Source organism: Cucurbita maxima, unplaced genomic scaffold (assembly GCF_002738345.1).
Source record: "Cucurbita maxima cultivar Rimu unplaced genomic scaffold, Cmax_1.0 Cma_Scf00001, whole genome shotgun sequence".
Classification (NCBI taxonomy): Eukaryota; Viridiplantae; Streptophyta; class Magnoliopsida; order Cucurbitales; family Cucurbitaceae; genus Cucurbita; species Cucurbita maxima.
In genome coordinates, this window is record NW_019272017.1 from 3,993,871 (window position 1) to 4,012,562 (window position 18,692).

Here is an 18,692-nt window from a genome sequence, read left to right on the forward strand (position 1 = left end):
GATTATGGGATTCCCCAATTGGCTAAAATTATCTTTTAATTTCTGTGGATGATTTTTTTTCATGAAATAAATTGTTGGTCTTAGACTTCTCACAGTCTATATATTTTGTCTTATGTTTTGTGTGCTTTGGTTTGGTTCAAAAAAGTAGGCCATAGGGGAAAAATTAAAGATAATTTGTTTATATATAGAGGCTAGGTGTACATTGATTGAATTAATGAATGATCAATCGAATAGATTGAAGTTGAATTGACAAATAATCTATTAAATTGTATTAATCAACATAGATCTAAATGTTGAACTCGGACACATACATATATATATATAATCTAAATATGTGTTCTGTAAAACAAAAATCAAATCAACCCCGGCGCGTGAAACGGAATTGTAGTAAAAAGAAGAACATCAAGAGTAAAAAAAGAAAGAGAAAAAGAAAAAGGTGGTGAATGTGAAAAGAAAATAGAGGGAAAGGTTGTTTAGATAAGGTTCGAAAGTGGGGTCTTCCTAAATTTAATAAAAAAGGAAAGGTCGTCTTTGAATTGATTGCTTTGATTTCTTGTCTAATCTCTTTCCCTTTTTTCTGCCGTTTTACATTTTAAATTTCCCTAATACTTTTTTACCAATCTTTCTAATATTATTGATTTATTCATTAAATTAATTAATTATAAGGCTCTGATGAGAACCCCATCCCTCCAAACTCTATTATTACAAGCAATTGGACCCTTTTTTTTTTCTTTATTCGGATTTCTTGAGCATTGGCTTACATATAGCGTGTTGCACTAAGTGGAGGAGACCCCAATTTGGACAGGCAAATTATAGCATCCAACACAACGGTGTTACCGAAATTAAGGAAAATAATATTACCATAAACTACTTTCAACCATTGCGAATTCGGCCCACTTTCAATATTAGTAATCCTTGCAATTAAATCATCTCTTGCTAACTTTTTTTAATTTTAATGTTTTGCTAGCTCAATGATCGAAGAAGTTGTCAAGGTATAATTCAACTATATAATTTATATAATTTAGAGTTGTCTCGAAATCTAATGATTGTAATTTTAGAAAAATAATAGTGTAGAGTAAAAAATTTGAGCGCATGACTAAATACGATTTTTAAAGCTCAATTTTATTAACGTCGAGTTGAGAAATAGGAAGAAGTATTTGTGAGTTGACTCGAGTGAGAGTGAGTGGGAGCGCCACTAGGAATGGAAAGGAAATGGAAATTGAAAGGGTCTGATTTGCCAACGTGGAATTAGGGGTCCCCTGTCAAAGTGCGACTGTGGGGAGTGCCCTTCACCGTTGCTTTTTCGAGCTGTCCCATTTCAGTTGGTCGAAGATCACTCCTATCGGCCCCACCCTAATTGCCCCTTTTCCCATCTTTTCCGGGCCCATTCCCCGGCCCATTGGGCCCACTTGCCGTCCATAAAGTATCCTCTTCTCAATCGAAAAGAAAAAAGTAAAATAAAACGAGTATGGAAAGAGAAGAGATTTTTGTTTGTTGGGTCTGGTAGAGGTAGTAGAGAGCGTGGTGTTGTAATATAAACATAAGGTCGACATCGAAGAAGAAGCAGACACCATTTCGCCCTAATTCGACGTGTCGTTCATGAGGCTAAGAAGTGGGCCCATGGGCTTAGGTCATCGTCACGGACCCCACCGAGAGAGATGAAAAATAATAATAATAATAATAATAGTAAATGTTTGATTAAATAAAAGAAAAAAAGAAAAAAAAGCGGAATGTGGACGTTCATGAGTTGGTGTTGTCATATCGGGCCAATCAGGGCCCACCGTCGTATCACTGCCTCGTAACCCAGCCGCACACACAGCTTGCGTTGAGAGAGATTGGACCTTTTTTTTTCTTATTTTAAAATTTCTACTACAAGATATTTATTCCATTCACACCCCACCTTGTGATTATTTATTTATTTATTTATTTATTTATTTAAGAGGGTCACTTTATTGAGTGTGAATTTGTTGAACCTAAGAACTCGGAATAAAGCTAAATTTCTTTTCTAAAACAAACAAATAATAATAATCAATAAAATAACCAATATAATACTATGGGTTTATACCAAAAATGACAGCAAAACATGGCTTGAGTTAATCCGACCTTAACCTCAATCTTAAAATTTAAAATTTACAATTAATCAAGTCGTTTAAATTGTTATAGTTAATACTCTCACATTTTTAATAAAGATTTGAGTCCATTATAAAAATTAGATCTATTTGATAAAATGGTATTTGAAATATAAAGAGCAATTACCCAAATAGTAGTTTTTTGGATTTTTGGAAAAAAGCAATTTTTAGGACTCGAAAAGGACTCTAAAAATCTCTCTCTCCTCTTCAAAATTTGTTCTGAATGGGGAAAGTGGGGTCCGCTGCTTCCTTCAACGGACTTGACTTCCATCGCTCTGCCCCTAAATTTATTTATGCCATTCCGAACCCCATTGCCCAACTCCCCCTCTTCTCTCTCTCGCTCTCTCTCTCCTCCTCCAACGGACTTGTTCTTCCCTTCTGTTCCACACTCTCTGCTTTGTGTTTTTGTTTCCCCCAATTTTTCCCACTTTCCATCTCTCTCTCTCTGCTTTCTTCTTCTTTCCTGTTCCGGTAATGTAACTCGCTCCTTTCTCTCTGGTTTTGGGAGAGCAAGGTTTTACTGTTACAGATTAATGGCGTATATGTGCGCAGACAGTGGCAATCTAATGGCAATTGCCCAACAAGTCATCAAGCAGAAACAACAGCAGGAGCAGCAGCAGCAGCAGCAGCTTTGTCCGCTTACCCCCTTTTCGCTTCTTCCTTGGACTACTACCAATTCTTCTCCAACAATGGCTTCTTCTTCTTCTTCTCCTAATTTATCCTTTGGGGTTTCTGGTTCTGCCTTCACTGACCCCTTCCAGGTCGCCGGAGATGCGGATTCTGCTGAGCCGGCTTTTCATTTTCCCAATTTGGAGCATCCATCTGCTGGGTTTAGGTTCTTTCCTAACTTCGGCGGTGGGGAGTTCGACTCTGATGAGTGGATGGATAGTTTGGTCGGCGGTGGAGATTCGACGGATAGCTCTACTCTGCCGTCTGGTTGTGATGCTTATGCCGAGTATGGTCTCTTTGGTGTGGATCTCTTTAATGGCTCCCCGAGTCGACTCGTTGTCGCTAGCTCCCCGCCGTCTGATTTTAACCGAGCTGTTCTACCGGAAAGTTCGTGCAACACAAGTACCGTTCCGCCGCCGCCGTGGAGTTCTCCTCCACCATCAGTAAAGGATGTTAGAGTAGCCAATCCACCGGCGGAGAAACTGCAGACGAACGACGTTGTAGAAGCCTCGTCGAACGCGCCTGAAGAGGTTTTGCCGTCGCCGCCACCGCCGCTTCTTAAAGTCTTGCTGGATTGTGCACGGCTCTGTGATTCCGAGCCCGACAGTGCCGTAAAAACTCTCGATCGGATCGGTAAATCGTTGCTAGAACATGGAGATCCGATTGAGCGAGTGGCGTTTTACTTCGGCGAAGCTCTTCGGAACAGATTATCCCCGGCGGCGAGGAACAATTTCTTGGATTCAATTGAGACCGATGCTAATTCCGAAGATTTCTTGCTATCGTACAAAGCCCTGAACGACGCTTGTCCTTACTCCAAGTTCGCGCATCTCACGGCGAACCAAGCAATCCTGGAAGCTACACAGAGAGCCAGTAAAATTCACATTGTCGACTTCGGAATCGTTCAGGGCGTTCAATGGGCGGCGCTTCTGCAAGCTTTGACCACGCGAGCCACCGGAAAGCCTATCAAAGTTCGTATCTCCGGAATACCTGCACCATCGCTCGGGGAATCTCCAGCGGCATCGCTGTACGCCACCGGCAATAGACTCTCCGAGTTCGCAAAGCTTCTGGAACTGAATTTCGAGTTCGAACCGATTCTAACGCCGATTGAGGATCTGAACAAATCGAGCTTCAGCATCCAATCGGACGAGGTATTGGCGGTGAATTTCATGCTTCAATTGTACGGTCTCCTCGACGAGGTTCCGGTTGGTGTTCATAGTGCTCTCCGATTAGCGAAATCGCTAAGCCCTAACATTGTGACTCTCGGCGAGTACGAGGCGAGTTTGAACCGGACTGGATTCTACAGTCGCTTCAAAAACGCATTGAAATACTACTCCGCCATTTTCGAATCGCTAGAGCCAAACCTGCCTCGAGACTCGCCGGAAAGGCTCCAATTAGAGAAACTGTTGATCGGTCGTCGAATCGCCGGCGTCATTGGAATGGAAGAAGAATCAGGAAGCAAGAGAAGAGTACGCATGGAAGACAAAGAAGAATGGAAGAATTTGATGGAGAGCTCCGGATTCGAACCTGTAGCACTCAGCCATTACGCCATTAGTCAGGCGAAGATACTTCTATGGAACTACAATTACAATTCTCTCTACTCTCTGATCGAATCGGCACCGGAATTTCTTTCTCTGGCATGGAACGACGTACCTCTCTTAACTGTATCTTCCTGGCGTTGATCGATTGCCTATAATTTTTCTTCTTCTTCTTCTTCTTCTTCTTTTCGTTGTTGGTGAAAATCAGTGTCGATCAGCCAGGTCTTTTTCACTGGTATGGTATGATACTGAAAACGAAAGCGAAACAAATATCAAATTGCAGTATGGATGACGCCATTGATACACATTTTCAAAAGCTCTTCTGTTCAAAATCTGGAAAAGAAACCACTCCCTCTTTATATATATATTTTTTATTTCAAACCATAATTTGTCGCAATCACGAGGATTAACCAGTGGGCGCCATTGCGGACCTCTTCACAAACCCATTTTCGGGTTTGAATATTTGCTTCCTATTTTTTTTGTAATTCTCCTCCCCATTTAATATGTATATTTTAATTACTAAATGAATCAATTATAAAATAATAATAATAATTAGGCTAGGTACCAAAAACTATTAACTTTGTATATATTTTTTAATGTAATAAAATAGAATATAGTACATATGGACCATTGGCTCCCCACTTCGTTCTTGCGTTGTGAATCACAGTAATGTTTATCCGTCGACTTTTTTTTTTATTATTATTATTATTTATTTATAATATAACTTTCATTTCTTTTATAATCACTATTATTTAGGTAAAATATATTTCATCCTTAGACTATATTTTAGATTTGTGTGAGTCACTATTGTTTTTTTTCTAATTATGCAAATAACAACAAGGAAAGGTGCAAAAACAAACTCGGGAGAGAAAAAAATAATTACAACTAGCTCGAGCATACTGGTTTTAGTTAAAACATTATAATGTCGTTTATCGACTAAAATATCAAAAGTTATCATATATCTTTTACGTATTGTTAAAATAAAAAAGAATAAAAACAAATAAAGATGGATTGCACGTTCAACATAATCATAATCACATCAAAATATCTTGAACAAGCAAATTAATTTACAAAGATACGAATTTAATTAATTATGATGAATTTCGAACCTCTTAACATGAATGTAGGTTCATGTCTCTGTCTCAAGACAACTATTTTAACTCGTTCATACGCCATGATTATTTTGTACTACATCTAGAGATAGTCTATTGAGCTAAGTTATAGTCATAATGATGGAAAGCTTACAAATTTAATAGATTTTTCATCAATATACGTAAGTGAAGATTCAAACTTTTAATTTTATGATCGATGATATATGTTTTAACAAATTAAACTATATCTAAATGAATAATTAATCGTAATAACTATATTTGTATATAAATATTGAGTACTTTACGTCTTACTTGACAATGTAAGATAACACAACATGTATATATATATATATAAAACTTGAAAGTGGAAGTATAAAATTTTGAATTATTAATATGTTAATTATTGTTATTGTTATGATACTAAGATATTACCAATAAACTTTTTCTGAATAAATAATGTTTATTTTTAATCAAGACATATAATTATAAGCCCACGTCGTTGCGTAAGTCATGTTAGGCCCATTAATTAAATAATTTATTTAAAATATTTGGATGGACTCTAAAGATGGATTATATGACACTCTATAACACATTCCCAAATTCCCAAATTGTTTATTGTCAACTATGGTGGCTAATTATAATATTAGAAATTATAGGGGCTAAAATCTAATTTTCTTTTGTTATGCATTACTTTTCATTCAAATTTTAAATTTCAATTTTCTCCTTAAATATGCTTTAATCAGTTGTCTTCATAGTTTATATATATATAATGTTTTTAGTTTTGATTTAATTAATTAGCAATTTTAATCATTTTGAACAAAACCATTCTATAAATATAAAATTATTGTACAGATTCAAAATAATTTTAATATTTGTAATTATCACAATTTAAAAATTAGGTTTAGCTTTTAAAAAATTATGTACTTAAAAAATGACAGAATTTACCATAAAAAAATAGGTTTTAAGAATTTGTTTTTGTTATTTAAAATTGGCTACAATTTAAAATTTATTACTCAAAGAAGAGAAAGGATAAGAAAACAAATACAAATTTCAAAAAAAAAATAAAATAATAATAATAAATTATTAAATGAGGCTGTAAATTTTCATTTTTATTTTAAAATTAAACATATAAATATTCCGTGCTTATTTGTTTCATTATCTACTTTCTACCAAGTCAAGTTTTGAAAAAAATTTAAAATTAGTTTTGTTTCTTTGGATTATTTGTTTTTTTAAAGGATAAAACCATAATAAATGGTAAGGAATTAAAACATGTATCAACGTATATCACAATATTCTAAAACAATAATTCTACAAAATTTATAAAATAAAAATATATTGATAAATTTAACGACAATATTTGAAATTTTATATTATTTAATACCTATTTTGAAACTGGGATATAATTTTCAAAATTACTATATAAATTAATTTATTGTTTTTTAATTAATTTTATAATGTAAGATTAATTAAAACATCTATTGTTATGGTAAAATAACACATTTCATTCCTAACAAAAAAAAAAAAAATAATAATAATTTCAAACCAACAGTGTACATGTGCTTCATGTTTATATCGACTTTAATATGATTTTAATTATATATTTAAACTTGAAAAGCATTTGAGGTTTCCATATTTACATTTATTATCAAATAAAAATAGATTATATTAATTAATTTTAATGTGTGAAAGCAATATATCAAATTTACAAATCTACCATTAAGATATTTTATAAAAGAGTTCTTTAATTTAGGGCTGCCTCTGCGCTTCCACAAGTCTCCATTGACAAATATTTTTAAAATATTGTGAAAACAAAATTTTATTAAATAATATAAATAAAATAATAATATTATTTGCTCAAATTTTATCGCTCCTTTTGATTAGGTGTGAAATTCCCAACCACCCAATTTCCACGTATTTTTCGCATTTATTGCTCTGCCATATTGATTAATTCAACCACGTCACTCAATATCATCCGTCGATTATTTTTGCCGCTCCTAATCTTAGCCGTCCATTTCATTTTCTCCCTCTTTAAAAGGATAAAATCCTCATCCGCCTTTCATCTTCCTCCATTGCAAACCCTATATTTTCTACGTTTATTTGTTTTGCAGATCTGTCTCCTTCGTCTTCTCTGTCGCCGTTCTGATGGTTGTAGATCGGTAGATCTGGTGGTGATCTACGCGTTGATGGCGGTTTCTTACGGATTCCGCCTCCGGTGATGGTCGTCGGTTGCTTATTTACAGGTTAAGCATCAGATCTGGTTTCTTTTCTTTTCTGTTTATGTTCTGATCGCGATTCTTGGATTGTTCTGTTGTTCTTTTTGTTGGCTTCGTTTGGTATCTGCGACGATCGTTGGATTACCCTTCCTATACGCGCCAATCCAGAGTTTGATTCTTGATTTCGGTATTTTCTTTGATTATTATTGTGCAACAAAAGCCGTTTCGGGCTATTCGAACAGGTATGGAATTTGGTTTGGCGTGGGATGTTTATGGAGCAAGTAACGCTTCGAGTCGTGCTTGGAGATTCCGTTTTTTCGGACGATGAGGCGGTTGGTTGCTGCGGGTCAAGATGATTTCGTCCGATCTGTTCGTCGGTTCAACGTAGCAAAGCTGTGGACCACTGTTCGATGGAACCTATATCTTGTACATAATTGTGAAAGCATCAGAAAAAGTAGATGAGTGATTGTGGATGTAAAAGATATCGGGATTTAGCCTCTTTTTTTTAGGAGGATGAATTCTGGTAGCTCTTTGTCATCCGGCCTTTGCCATGACAGGTGCGCTTGCATGGCAGGCCATTCATAATAAAAAAAGCATGTTTTCGTTTTGAGGGAAGATCGCACGGGGATTGCCCGGGGTCTTCCCTCGCTGGTCTGTTTTCCTCTTGCTCTCTATTTCTCTCCGTTCGTTTCTGCAACTTCAACCGACGGAACCGCTTCTTTGGTCATAGGCTTTGACCTGATCGAACTCGCGACATGCAAAGGTACTCTACCGATTTTTTAATTTGAATTTCAGAACAATCGTGAAATGGTAGTAAAAAAAGAACGAAGTCTTTCATTCATTTTTTTTTATCATTGTTGAATATTCTTGTTTATCTCTAAAAACAGTAGCATTTTCCGGTTGGCATCCGCTTGTTTCCATCCATCCTATATAATCAAATTTTTATTTATGTTTGCACCAATAATAATTAAGCATTTTGGGGATTTGTCAACGACAGTCTTTGCTATAGTGGGGTTTCATCGAATTCAAGCAAAACAATGTTATTACGACGATGTTCCTTCCCCATTCGTATTTCTTCCATTTTATAGTTTCCACTCTGTCTAGCTAAAACAATGTTTCGACATTGTTGTGATATAATTGGGTTTTCTGTTCTCCCCTTACATTAGCTAACTAGTAGTACTTGATCTTTAGGGTAATAGTTGTCACATTTGCTGTATTAGTTATTAGATAGTTATCACATTTGATCTTTAGGGTATACCCAATGTGGGTTTTTTTTACGGTTTGCGTACTGTCAGAACTAGTCATTGTGTTCCCAGCTATTTTATTGTTAGATAGTGATGAAGATGCGTCTAAACGGCACTTGAGTGCATGCAGTTGAAGAATTATTTTGCGATCAATGGAGGCACAACAATCAGCTTGGCTTTATCGTGAATCCTGTCATCATCTCATCCGCTGGTACTTCTTGGATCTTACTTTCATCCATCGTCTCTCTAGTAATCTACTATTTTGTAAGTTATTTTGGAACTTGTTTATAATATTTATTTCTGCTGCGCATGTCGTGAGTTTGTTTAAATTCTCTATTTTGTGTTGAGATTTGTCAGTCACAATATTCTTTTTCTATTTGTCAGTCGCAATGTTCTTTTACTATTTGTCGGTCGAGTCTTACTGTTACTGATTATGCTTCCACTAGGCTTTCTAATTCGTTTTTAGATTTGGTTCTCATAGAGAAATACTCTCTCCAAAAGGCTTCTTGTTAATTTATTTTTCGAGACCATAAGTACTTTTTGGTTTTATTTTTTTAATCTTGTGAAGGACCCCAGGATTCATGTAATGTGTTCTGTTACGAACGCCGTTGGGTATTAATGTGGAAAATGAATTCGTCGTGTATTAATTTCCATCCGATTTATTAGTTTTAGATTTTTCGTCTGGTCTAAACTATCATCTAGGGCGATTGATCCCAAAACGAAAGTTCATCTGCCTGGTTTTTAATTGCGAATTTGAATTGTTTTAAACTTGTTGTATTAATTGGAACTTTATAAATAACTTCTTAATATGTTACTTTTTAAAAAAATATTTTAAATTGTACTTTTTTGTATTGTACTTTATTTCTAAGGTAATTTCGTCTGTTGGTGTTAAATTTATTGTTTGTATTTCCCTTCGTAAAAAAAGTTGCATTTTTCACAAAATTGAGTCTTTTTTTTTTGTTGGTAATTGAATTCTCTATGCTCTGGTAGTTTTTAGTATCAAGTTTTTATTGTTGTAGGTGTGATAATTATATAATTTCACTGCATACTAGGAGTGAGGTGTGATTATATTTTCACAGCGTACTTGGAGTCATCTCTTACTGATTCTTCGTTGTTTAAAAAATTATGCTTTTCGATTTTGGCAAAAAATATCATTGTCCCTAGATCATCTCATTCTCTCTAGACTAATATGGACCCCCGTTTTGAATTTAGCATGTTACTTTCTTGTTTTGATTTTACATACCTTATATGTTTTTGATGTGTGGTTGGGGAGAATTTGATAGTGTCTCTGGGAACATTTTAGGTTCTAAATATAATCGTGTTTAACTTCGAAATTCATCTGAATAAATGGGAGAGCTCAGAGTTTACACGATAATTAAATTTTAATGTTATTTTGAATTAAATTTTTATTCTCAGAGTCTACACTCCCAATGGGGGTGCTCGCTATAGTAGATCTGTAAGCTCAAAGAGGTAGAGCGCTCAATTTCTTCCTAGAATTTGAGAGGTTGATGGTTCGAATCCGTCCAGATCTGGACTATTTTGTGTAATGAAAAGTGAATTGAATATTTGTTAATCATCTTTTCGTTGTGCGTATGTATTTTATTATTATTTTTCATGCCAAGGAAAACTTCTCAATCTTAGTATTTCAGAAAAAGAAAAGGTAGATGATAATCAATATGCTTTAAATTTTAATTGAATAAAAATAAAAACTTTGGTGTGTCTTAAATGTTGAAAACTCAGAATCTTAAATTCCAACTTAGAAGCAGGCTCTGCAGTTCTCTAATATCCACAACTCCGACAAGATTGATCTTCTTCTATACGCTTAAGTTGTCCTTTTATCTTCCCATGTTCAGATTTGGAGTCCGACCTCCTTCGACCCGTGGCGCACCGTAAGTGATTCATGGCTTGCTATGTACTATGTTGTTTGATTTTTGCATTTTAGCACCCATTTTCCATCATTCTACCAAAGACCCATTAAATAATTGGAGATGGCATTTGAGTTTGCAGACTCGAGTAAATACTCCAACAACAAAGGTAAAGAACTTGGAACAACAAGAAAACTCACGATCTAAGATCGAGTGTGGTAAATCACCACACCACCAAGGGAAAAACGTCCAGCTCGAGAGAAGGTAAGAATGCAGGCTGTAAGAAGACAAACCCACTAGGAAACTCACCCCAATGCTCAAAAGGTCTGACACAGCGAAGGATCAGCCCAAGTCCTGTCCTGTCCCTTGAAGGGGAGGATATAGTCTATAGGCCTTGACCCTACATAAATTGGGTATAAGACAAGAAGCCCAAAAATGAGACGGCTCACCACCAAAAAGAAACCCTCGAATAAAGACACGATGATAAGTGTATTAAATTTGTTGGAATTACATGCCGAAACAAAATAGAAATATTATTTATTTATAGAAAAATATTATCAATTTGATAGTATTTTTTAACACAAAATACTTATATATATGATTCTTAGGGTTCTTATTTTTAGAATTTTCATTTTCATCTTAAACAAAATATTATTCACACAACCAATTTTTATTCTTAAGTTGCCACATTAATTTACGACTTCATCCACACACATTAGTCACAATTTCCAAATTTAAGGGTTAAGTAATCTAAGGACACAATTAAAATCAACTCTCGAATTTAGAGATATTTTGTAGAACCAACAGAAATATCCAAGGCTGGAAGCCGATGAAGGGTCCAATACAAAAGTAAATAAAATCTCATATATTAATATTTCTATATTACATTCACAGACTACCTTTTTGCTCTCTGTACGTTGATATATAATTTGTTCAGAGCTCGCTGGAATACAGGCATTCATCTACAAGCTGACGCAAATTTGGATTTTCCATTGCAGCTGCCACTCTTTCTTTATCGTTTAGTTGCTTATTAACTGCTCTTTTTCCCAAACAAGAAAACAAAACAAAGACAAATTTAAAGAGGAAAACATTCTGCATTAGCATCCGCAAGTGGTAACTAAAAGGATATTAAAAACAGAGTAACCTATACATTTAATAGTCCTTTTGTCATTTTTTCTTCTTTTTCATAGAGTTCAATCTTTGATTTCATGGTTTTTTTCTCCAAGGGGTATATTGATCTATTAAAACAGAATGTCTTAATCTCACCTGATTCTTCATTAGCGTGGGATCCTGGAAATACTTTGATGTCAACCTGCAAAATCCATAACCAGACTTAGTGGACGACCTAAACTCGAGGCAGATTCAAAATTGTTTGAGTTGTGATTTTCAAGGTTATTAGAATCCCTAAGGCTATTTCAAGAAGACAAGATTCAAATGGAATAAGTATCATATTTCCATACTCCTGGAAATCTTTCCGATGATGGTGCATTTGCGGGAGTAGGTTTAATAAATTTATTCAGTCTATTTCCATCATATACTCAAATATAACATTAAATGAACATTTAACAAAATTCAAATATAACATTAAAATCCTATATATACAAAGGTTGTGTTTTTAGAATTTTTTTTATGAGATTTGAGATCGTACATTGCAGAAACAAAAAATAAACATAATAGCATATTTTTTCCATTATATTTTATAAATTAATTGTTCATAAAAAATATTTTAAGGTATAACTTGAAAGAAAAGCAAGATAAAGAGACATTCTTTCCAAATAAGTTTTAAAATTAAAAATAATTAGAAAAGAAGTTTGTTTGCCTACAAGAACAGAACACCAGGAAATTGTTTTCAAAATTAATTTGTTTCCAAAATATTCTTTAAACTAAAATAGGTGGGTAGTTTTTTTTTTTTTTTTTTTTTTTTTTTTTTTTTTTTTTTTTTTTTTTGAAAAAGTTAAATTTTCTGTTCTCTAAGTTCTTCCTTAATTTTGTAAATGATTACCGATTAAGTACGATCCAGTAAGAAAAACAATTAAAAAAAACAGTTTATCAAAATATTCCCCAGACAATATCTTAAAAATACAGCCAACGCACTATTATCATGATCGTTTGCTTCAAGAATCTACAAACTTCTCCAAAATTAATTTAATACCCAGCCACAAATCACAAATTTCATCGGCATCTGGTGATTGTAACAAGTATAGTGGAGAACTGAAATCGAACAAACAGTACTCCCAACATTTCAGGACTATTTCAAAGGAAAGGAAAGTACACTGACCTTGTAATTTGGGGGAAAGAAATGTTTAAGTTTCACCCGCAGACAGAGACCAATCACTGTTGCCATGCTACAATGCTGGATAGTCGGAGTGAAGGTTATCCTATATAATAAACACTAATTCAGTAGAGGATTTAGGATACTTTGCTAGAGTATGAATCTTGATAATGTGTTTGTTAGAGCATATAATTATAAATCAATCATTTCAAATTGTTTCTCAAAATCAATGAGGAAGAATAAGCGGAGTTGCTTCGACTCTGCTTACAGGATACGCCCTAGCTTGTCATCGACGGTGATCGATTCCTCCGAGAGAACACTTAGCTGCTCTAACGAATACGGATGTTCCGGATCTCTAATATCCCTCACGAAATGTGTCAAAATTCGAGTCAAGGATAATAAGTTAGCAAATTTACTATCAAGTAACAAATTCCACGAGAAACGAGAAAAGCCAATTTCCTCAAAATAAGCAAAAACTATCCATTCGGTCACTAAGAACTTGCGAAAAAAACTAATTTTCTAATTAGAATTCAGCTTGAAATTTGACCTAAAAAGAAAATAAATGAAGAATTGAAAATCGGTCAAAACACAAACAACTGAGAAAAGGATATCATAGATTTCGAGAGGATCAACGGAGTCGTCACCATGGAGATCCTCGGAGCGAGCGATCCGCTCTTTCTTGGCGTGAACCACGGGGTTCGCATTGATCAGCCCCAGCGTCATCCTTCTTCTTCCTGTGTCCGTGACTGTGCGAACTTTTAATTACGAGTCTAAAATGGTTTAAAGGGCGTAAACACATTGGTCACCGCGGAAGAACGCATCACGGTCCAGTAGGAGAGAAGCACGTATAATGATTTGTTGGAATCTTGGGTTTAATTAATTGGTGACAGAACGGTCAATGAAGGTTCAGAAAAAGGCTAATAATTTAGCCGCCCATTGCTTCTTCTTGCTTCTTACAAATCCAAATCCTCCTATTAATTTAAGTTCAGGGATAATGTTTTTTTTTTTTTTTTTTAGCAATTTTTATTTATCAGTACTCATTTTCAAAATGGAAAGCGGACCCAGTGGGGTGATGAGAAGAACAATTTCATTAATATTTTCTATAAACAAATATGAGAAATAAGAAACATGTTTCAAATTCCAAAACTCATAAGACACTTTTAAACATGTTTGGTTAAAATTAAGACAAAAGACGAAAACTCATACACAAGATCCGAGCTCGAATGGTAGAAAGTAAGGCAAAACAATTCTGAAAATCATGTATAAATAACCCTAAGAAGTAACAGGAGTTTTCATCGTGACTGGATGGATTTAATCTTCACTTAGAAATCTTGAAACATACACAAAAGAAAACTCGAACCATAGACGACTCTCAACTGTTTCAGACCTGGCAAATCAATGAACACAAGGGGCAACAGCAGTGGTAATGAGGCAAAATTAATCAGAACTACACGGATTTCTTACAGGCTCTAAAGATTTACCACAATCAGGAAGCATTTCTTGTTCAAATTAAGGGCGCTTCTAACAGTTACCTTACCAACTTGATAATTGCTTATATGGCAAATCATCGAAGACCAGAACACGCTATGTCGGAGCAGTAATATCGAATGCAGTACTATTTAGTTGCAGCCATCGAGTTTCAAAGAAGCCCTCTTCTTCTCTTGTAGTCACTAACAGTCAGTGTCAGTGCATGCCGCCTCCCATCGTTCTCAGGGACTTGACGTCCAACTGTGGCTTCTATCTGCTGTTTCCTTGCTAAGAACCCAGCCTGAGCTCCCATGGGTCCACCAAATTTCTGAAGCACAGCCAATGATATAGGCAGCTCAAAGTTGTGCAGCGAGTTTGATTCTGTACCTCCATCTACAGGAGCATTAGTATCAACCAACTTTCCAGCCCCAGCAGCAGCTTCCAAAGCCGCTGCTGTAGCTGCCATGCCAGCTTCTGCAGTCCGACCAGATCCTGTTCTGTTAGTCTCTGATGCAGGCATTGCGTTATCACTGTTGCCACCTGCTTCCGCAGCCCCATTGGCTTCACCAGCGTTTCCAACATAGTAATTCCTTGACCTGGTCCATCTCCTTGAGAAGGGATCGTAACCGGCCTCTCCAGCTTTCAAGTCTTTCAAGGGTCTTAGTTCTGATGCATTTTTGAAGTTCTCCACCCTGTTCTTCCTGTTCATCTCAACTAACCTAATTGCCTTGGTATCTTTCATCTGCAACCTCCTGGATGCCTCTAATTGCTGCAGCCTTGCCTTGATCCTCTCAACCTCAGATTCATCATTTTTGCTTAGTGCTACGTCCATCTCTCTCCTCAGCCGGTCCTTCTCAGCTGCAATATTTAATGGCCTTGATGAAGCAGATTTTTTGTCTCGCAACATCTGCTTCACTGTGGCCGCTGAGTAGACAAAGTTGTTGGCTTTCTGTATAGCTTCCTTCTTTTCCAATACATCCTGCCTGCTCAGCATCCGACCATTAGTTCGCTCTACCTCCTTAAGCCACTGTTTATATTCATCCTCAAGTGGTGCAGAGTCCGATACCATAGCCATCTGCCACCTGGCAGCAGAACTTTCGTTTCCCCAAATAACATTAAGATATTTATGTGTGATTTTGTTCTCTAGCTTATACTGACGATCAGGTTCTGTTGCATCAACATTGCGCACCAAGCAGAGCCGGTAGATAGACCCGGATCTTGATCTCCCGATTCCAACTCTCACAAAGCACCCAACTATCAACTCCTCAAAGAATGGTTCCATTAACCATTTTGCAAGCTTTGATCTACGAATAGTAATTTCCTTGATATCCTCAAATGTTGGCCCTTTTAAACCAGACATGGATCTTTCATCATCACTGTCAACCATTCCGCCATCTCCTGTAGACTCTTCATCTTCACTTTGAAACCTACTTTCACTTTCACTTGAGCTACTCAAACTAGGAGCAGTGAAGGGCTTTCGTTTTGTCGGTGAGAACCTTCGATTATTAGTGTTCCCTCTAGATGCATCTCTCAATTTACGATGAGCTTCTGGATCCTGCTGTTTCAACCTTTTTGCACGCAATTCATTTAAAGCATCATCTTTTGCAGCGGCTCTATCAGCAGATCTAGCAGACGATCTAATACGCGATGATGGGAGAGGTAAGGTCTCTTTCCGAGATGGAGCAGTCTTCCCTTTATCCTTCTTAGCTCTTAAGCTTTCATATAAATGCTTATCATTCTTCTTTGACGCTCTGTCTGAAAGAATCATCTCCCTTTGAAGTTCAGACATACCAGCAAGCTTGCGCCTGTCATCATCATCTTTATAAAGATCATCCCCAACGTCAGATTCATTACTGCTGTCACCCTCACGATCTGAACCAACATCTTCATTGTCCCCTTCTTCTTGGCTGCCCGCATCATCATCTCTTTCAGCAGGATCTAGCCTCTTCTTCAGAGGAACCTGAGATCCAGAAGGCTTCCTGCTAGCATAACCACGATCATCATCTGAGTCATCATCCCTAGAGTCACTTCCAGCATCAGAATATGAACCCTCACGCTGTCTTCGAGATGGTGGATGAGAGTGTCGATTCCTCCCTGCTGCATTAGTTCTTCCAGCAGCCTCCAGAAGTAAATTTTCTAGATCTGCCATATCACAGCCTCTGACACCAAAATCTGTGACTTCTGTAACTTGCCCTCCTGTCCTGAAAAAGTAGAAAAACTATTCATAAGGCTCAAATTCGTGCTATTCTTTAGTAGTCAAAATCCATATTTAACACCTTGCAAACCAGGGAATGCTATAAAATAATACCATCAAGATGTTCGAAGGAAACACAAGCCACCCTCCACATCTCCATGAAACACATACTACCCCCAAAAAAACTGAGAAAGTGTAATTTACAACTGGAAGCTGAACAACTCATTAAGAGATTGGCAGTAGAATTTCATCAGCAGTTACGAGAAGTTCTCCCCCTCCTCAAGATTACTCAAGTAAAAATTCAATGAATAGTCCTAAATCAATTGACGAAGAACTAGAGCAGCACAATAGTTGGGCTGAGTCGGAACATAGGTTCTTTAAGTTACGAGGATATCTCTCTACCACAAACTAATCTCAAAATCTCCCAAATTTCTCACCACCTTACTATGTTTGTAACTATAACTTCCTGCCAAGGCTAATATAACAAACTTCTCTTTCATACTCATAGTTGCCACTAATAACTGACTACAATAGCTACCTCAACAAGTTACTCCTACCACTTGTTTTAATGAACTAACTCATACTATTGCCTTAGATGGCGAACATTACTCATCCATCCCTAAAGATTCAAGTATCACATCATCCTCACGAATGGTGAACATAATATTATAATTTTCCACAACTCTTAGGCAGTCAATGCGTCTTCAGTCATCAAATTCCACAAGAGGTAAAAAAGACAGCACCAACATCCATCACTAGGCCCCCAACCTCTCACAGTCATAACCATAGCATAAGGGGGGAAAATAGATTCATCGCCTTGGTTTCCTTCCCCTATCCCTTGACAGTTTAAATATTTTCTCACGAGAGCATGGTGTTGCACCCAAAATTTGTATCACGAAGCCCTGCTTAATCGCTCACTTTATCCCTAATTTTTCCTTGTTCATCCTAACAAAAGCCATATGATAGCAGTGGGTATAGAACTAAGATTAGATTAAAGAAAAAAGATATTAAATGAATACGAGTTTTATCTCATGAAACCATCAGCAGGAGTTATAAAGCCTCCAACTTAACCCCAACAAGATTCATGGGTTTGGGTTGAGTCGGGTCCCAACTCAGGTCAAGGGTTTGTAAAATATGTCCGAGACCTGTAAAATTATCACTTTGAAAGCTAATTTTTGCGTAGTTTAAAATTTATAAATTAATGCCTCCCCAAAACACAATCAATATTGCATCCATTACAAGTCTCAAAGCTTCATCAATTTACTATTAACAATAAAATCGACAGAAACCATATTTGCCCAGAGTATAGCAACCAAAACCACGGTCCCAAACAAGAAAATATAAAAACTTTAAACATACAGCAGAGTACAGCAGAACATAGCCACACACACAAACACACACAGAGCAAGATCGAGAGCCATGTTCACACAAATCAAACTTAGGGCACCTCACAAGTTAAGCCTAGAAGTTAAAATTTAAAAAAGAAAATCCTCAATATTTAGAGCTATAAGACTGCCATGACTATCTTCGAAAACTCAAGGAGAGTCAACCAAGAAAAAACCTCGAAATAGAAATCAAGAACACCTTAAGACAGAAATCTAGGGCTGTACAACCGCCATGAGAGACCAAAGGAAAGTGTGACCAAGGCATGGAGGTATTTGAACCATAAAATACTGCAAGATAATGAAAGAAAACACGAGATATTGAATTACCTTGAAAGAGCGCTTGACCTTCAACCGTTGAGCTACAAGTAAAGCGCTGATGATGGAGGGCGATTGAGCGAAGATTTGCAGTTACCTGTTACTGCCCCAAGTACGATGGAGAAGAGACGAGGGTTTTCAGGAGAATCTCGGGATACCGTGGAAACTCGGAAGTCTGTCTATTCAGGACACTGAGCTTAGGATTGCTTTAAGTTAAATTACAAATTAGTCCCTACAGTTTACAAAAATTAGAATTTTATCTTTATAATTTAAAATATTAAAAGTAATCTATATGATTTATTAAAATTATAAA

General features: G+C 36.2%; 3 protein-coding genes and 1 long non-coding RNA gene across 6 annotated transcripts; 2 read left to right on the forward strand and 2 right to left on the reverse strand.

Annotated features, from left to right (window-relative positions):
* Nucleotides 1-2,332: 2,332 nt before the first annotated feature.
* Nucleotides 2,333-4,649, forward strand: LOC111479082 (scarecrow-like protein 4). The gene has a single exon (XM_023123562.1). It carries the CDS (start codon nt 2,423-2,425, stop codon nt 4,475-4,477), a length of 2,055 nt encoding a protein of 684 aa, XP_022979330.1. The 5' UTR covers nt 2,333-2,422; the 3' UTR covers nt 4,478-4,649.
* A 4,719-nt stretch (nt 4,650-9,368) lies between these two features.
* On the forward strand, nt 9,369-11,332 carry LOC111482173. Its single transcript, XR_002718144.1, has 2 exons — nt 9,369-10,351; nt 10,735-11,332. It is a non-coding gene; the product is annotated as an uncharacterized LOC111482173 (long non-coding RNA).
* Nucleotides 11,333-11,497: 165 nt separating this feature from the next.
* Nucleotides 11,498-13,808, reverse strand: LOC111481786 (protein AE7-like 1). Of its 2 annotated transcripts, none has more exons than XM_023127383.1 (5): nt 13,630-13,803; nt 13,287-13,392; nt 13,025-13,124; nt 12,013-12,058; nt 11,498-11,780 (listed from the first exon to the last, which is right to left on the reverse strand). In XM_023127383.1, exons 1-5 carry the CDS (start codon nt 13,739-13,741, stop codon nt 11,680-11,682), a joined length of 465 nt encoding a protein of 154 aa, XP_022983151.1. In that variant the 5' UTR covers nt 13,742-13,803; the 3' UTR covers nt 11,498-11,679. The 2 variants fall into 2 exon arrangements, with proteins under 2 accessions (XP_022983151.1, XP_022983160.1); XM_023127392.1 differs by having other exon boundaries at nt 11,708-11,785; nt 13,630-13,808.
* A 443-nt stretch (nt 13,809-14,251) lies between these two features.
* On the reverse strand, nt 14,252-18,569 carry LOC111479205 (protein RTF1 homolog). 2 transcript variants are annotated; one of them, XM_023123762.1, is made up of 2 exons: nt 18,392-18,569; nt 14,252-16,686 (listed from the first exon to the last, which is right to left on the reverse strand). In XM_023123762.1, the coding sequence occupies exon 2, from the start codon at nt 16,632-16,634 to the stop codon at nt 14,658-14,660; it is 1,977 nt and encodes a 658-aa protein (XP_022979530.1). In that variant the 5' UTR covers nt 16,635-16,686; nt 18,392-18,569; the 3' UTR covers nt 14,252-14,657. The 2 variants fall into 2 exon arrangements, with proteins under 2 accessions (XP_022979530.1, XP_022979538.1); XM_023123770.1 differs by lacking the exon at nt 18,392-18,569 and adding an exon at nt 16,794-17,565.
* Nucleotides 18,570-18,692: the final 123 nt, after the last annotated feature.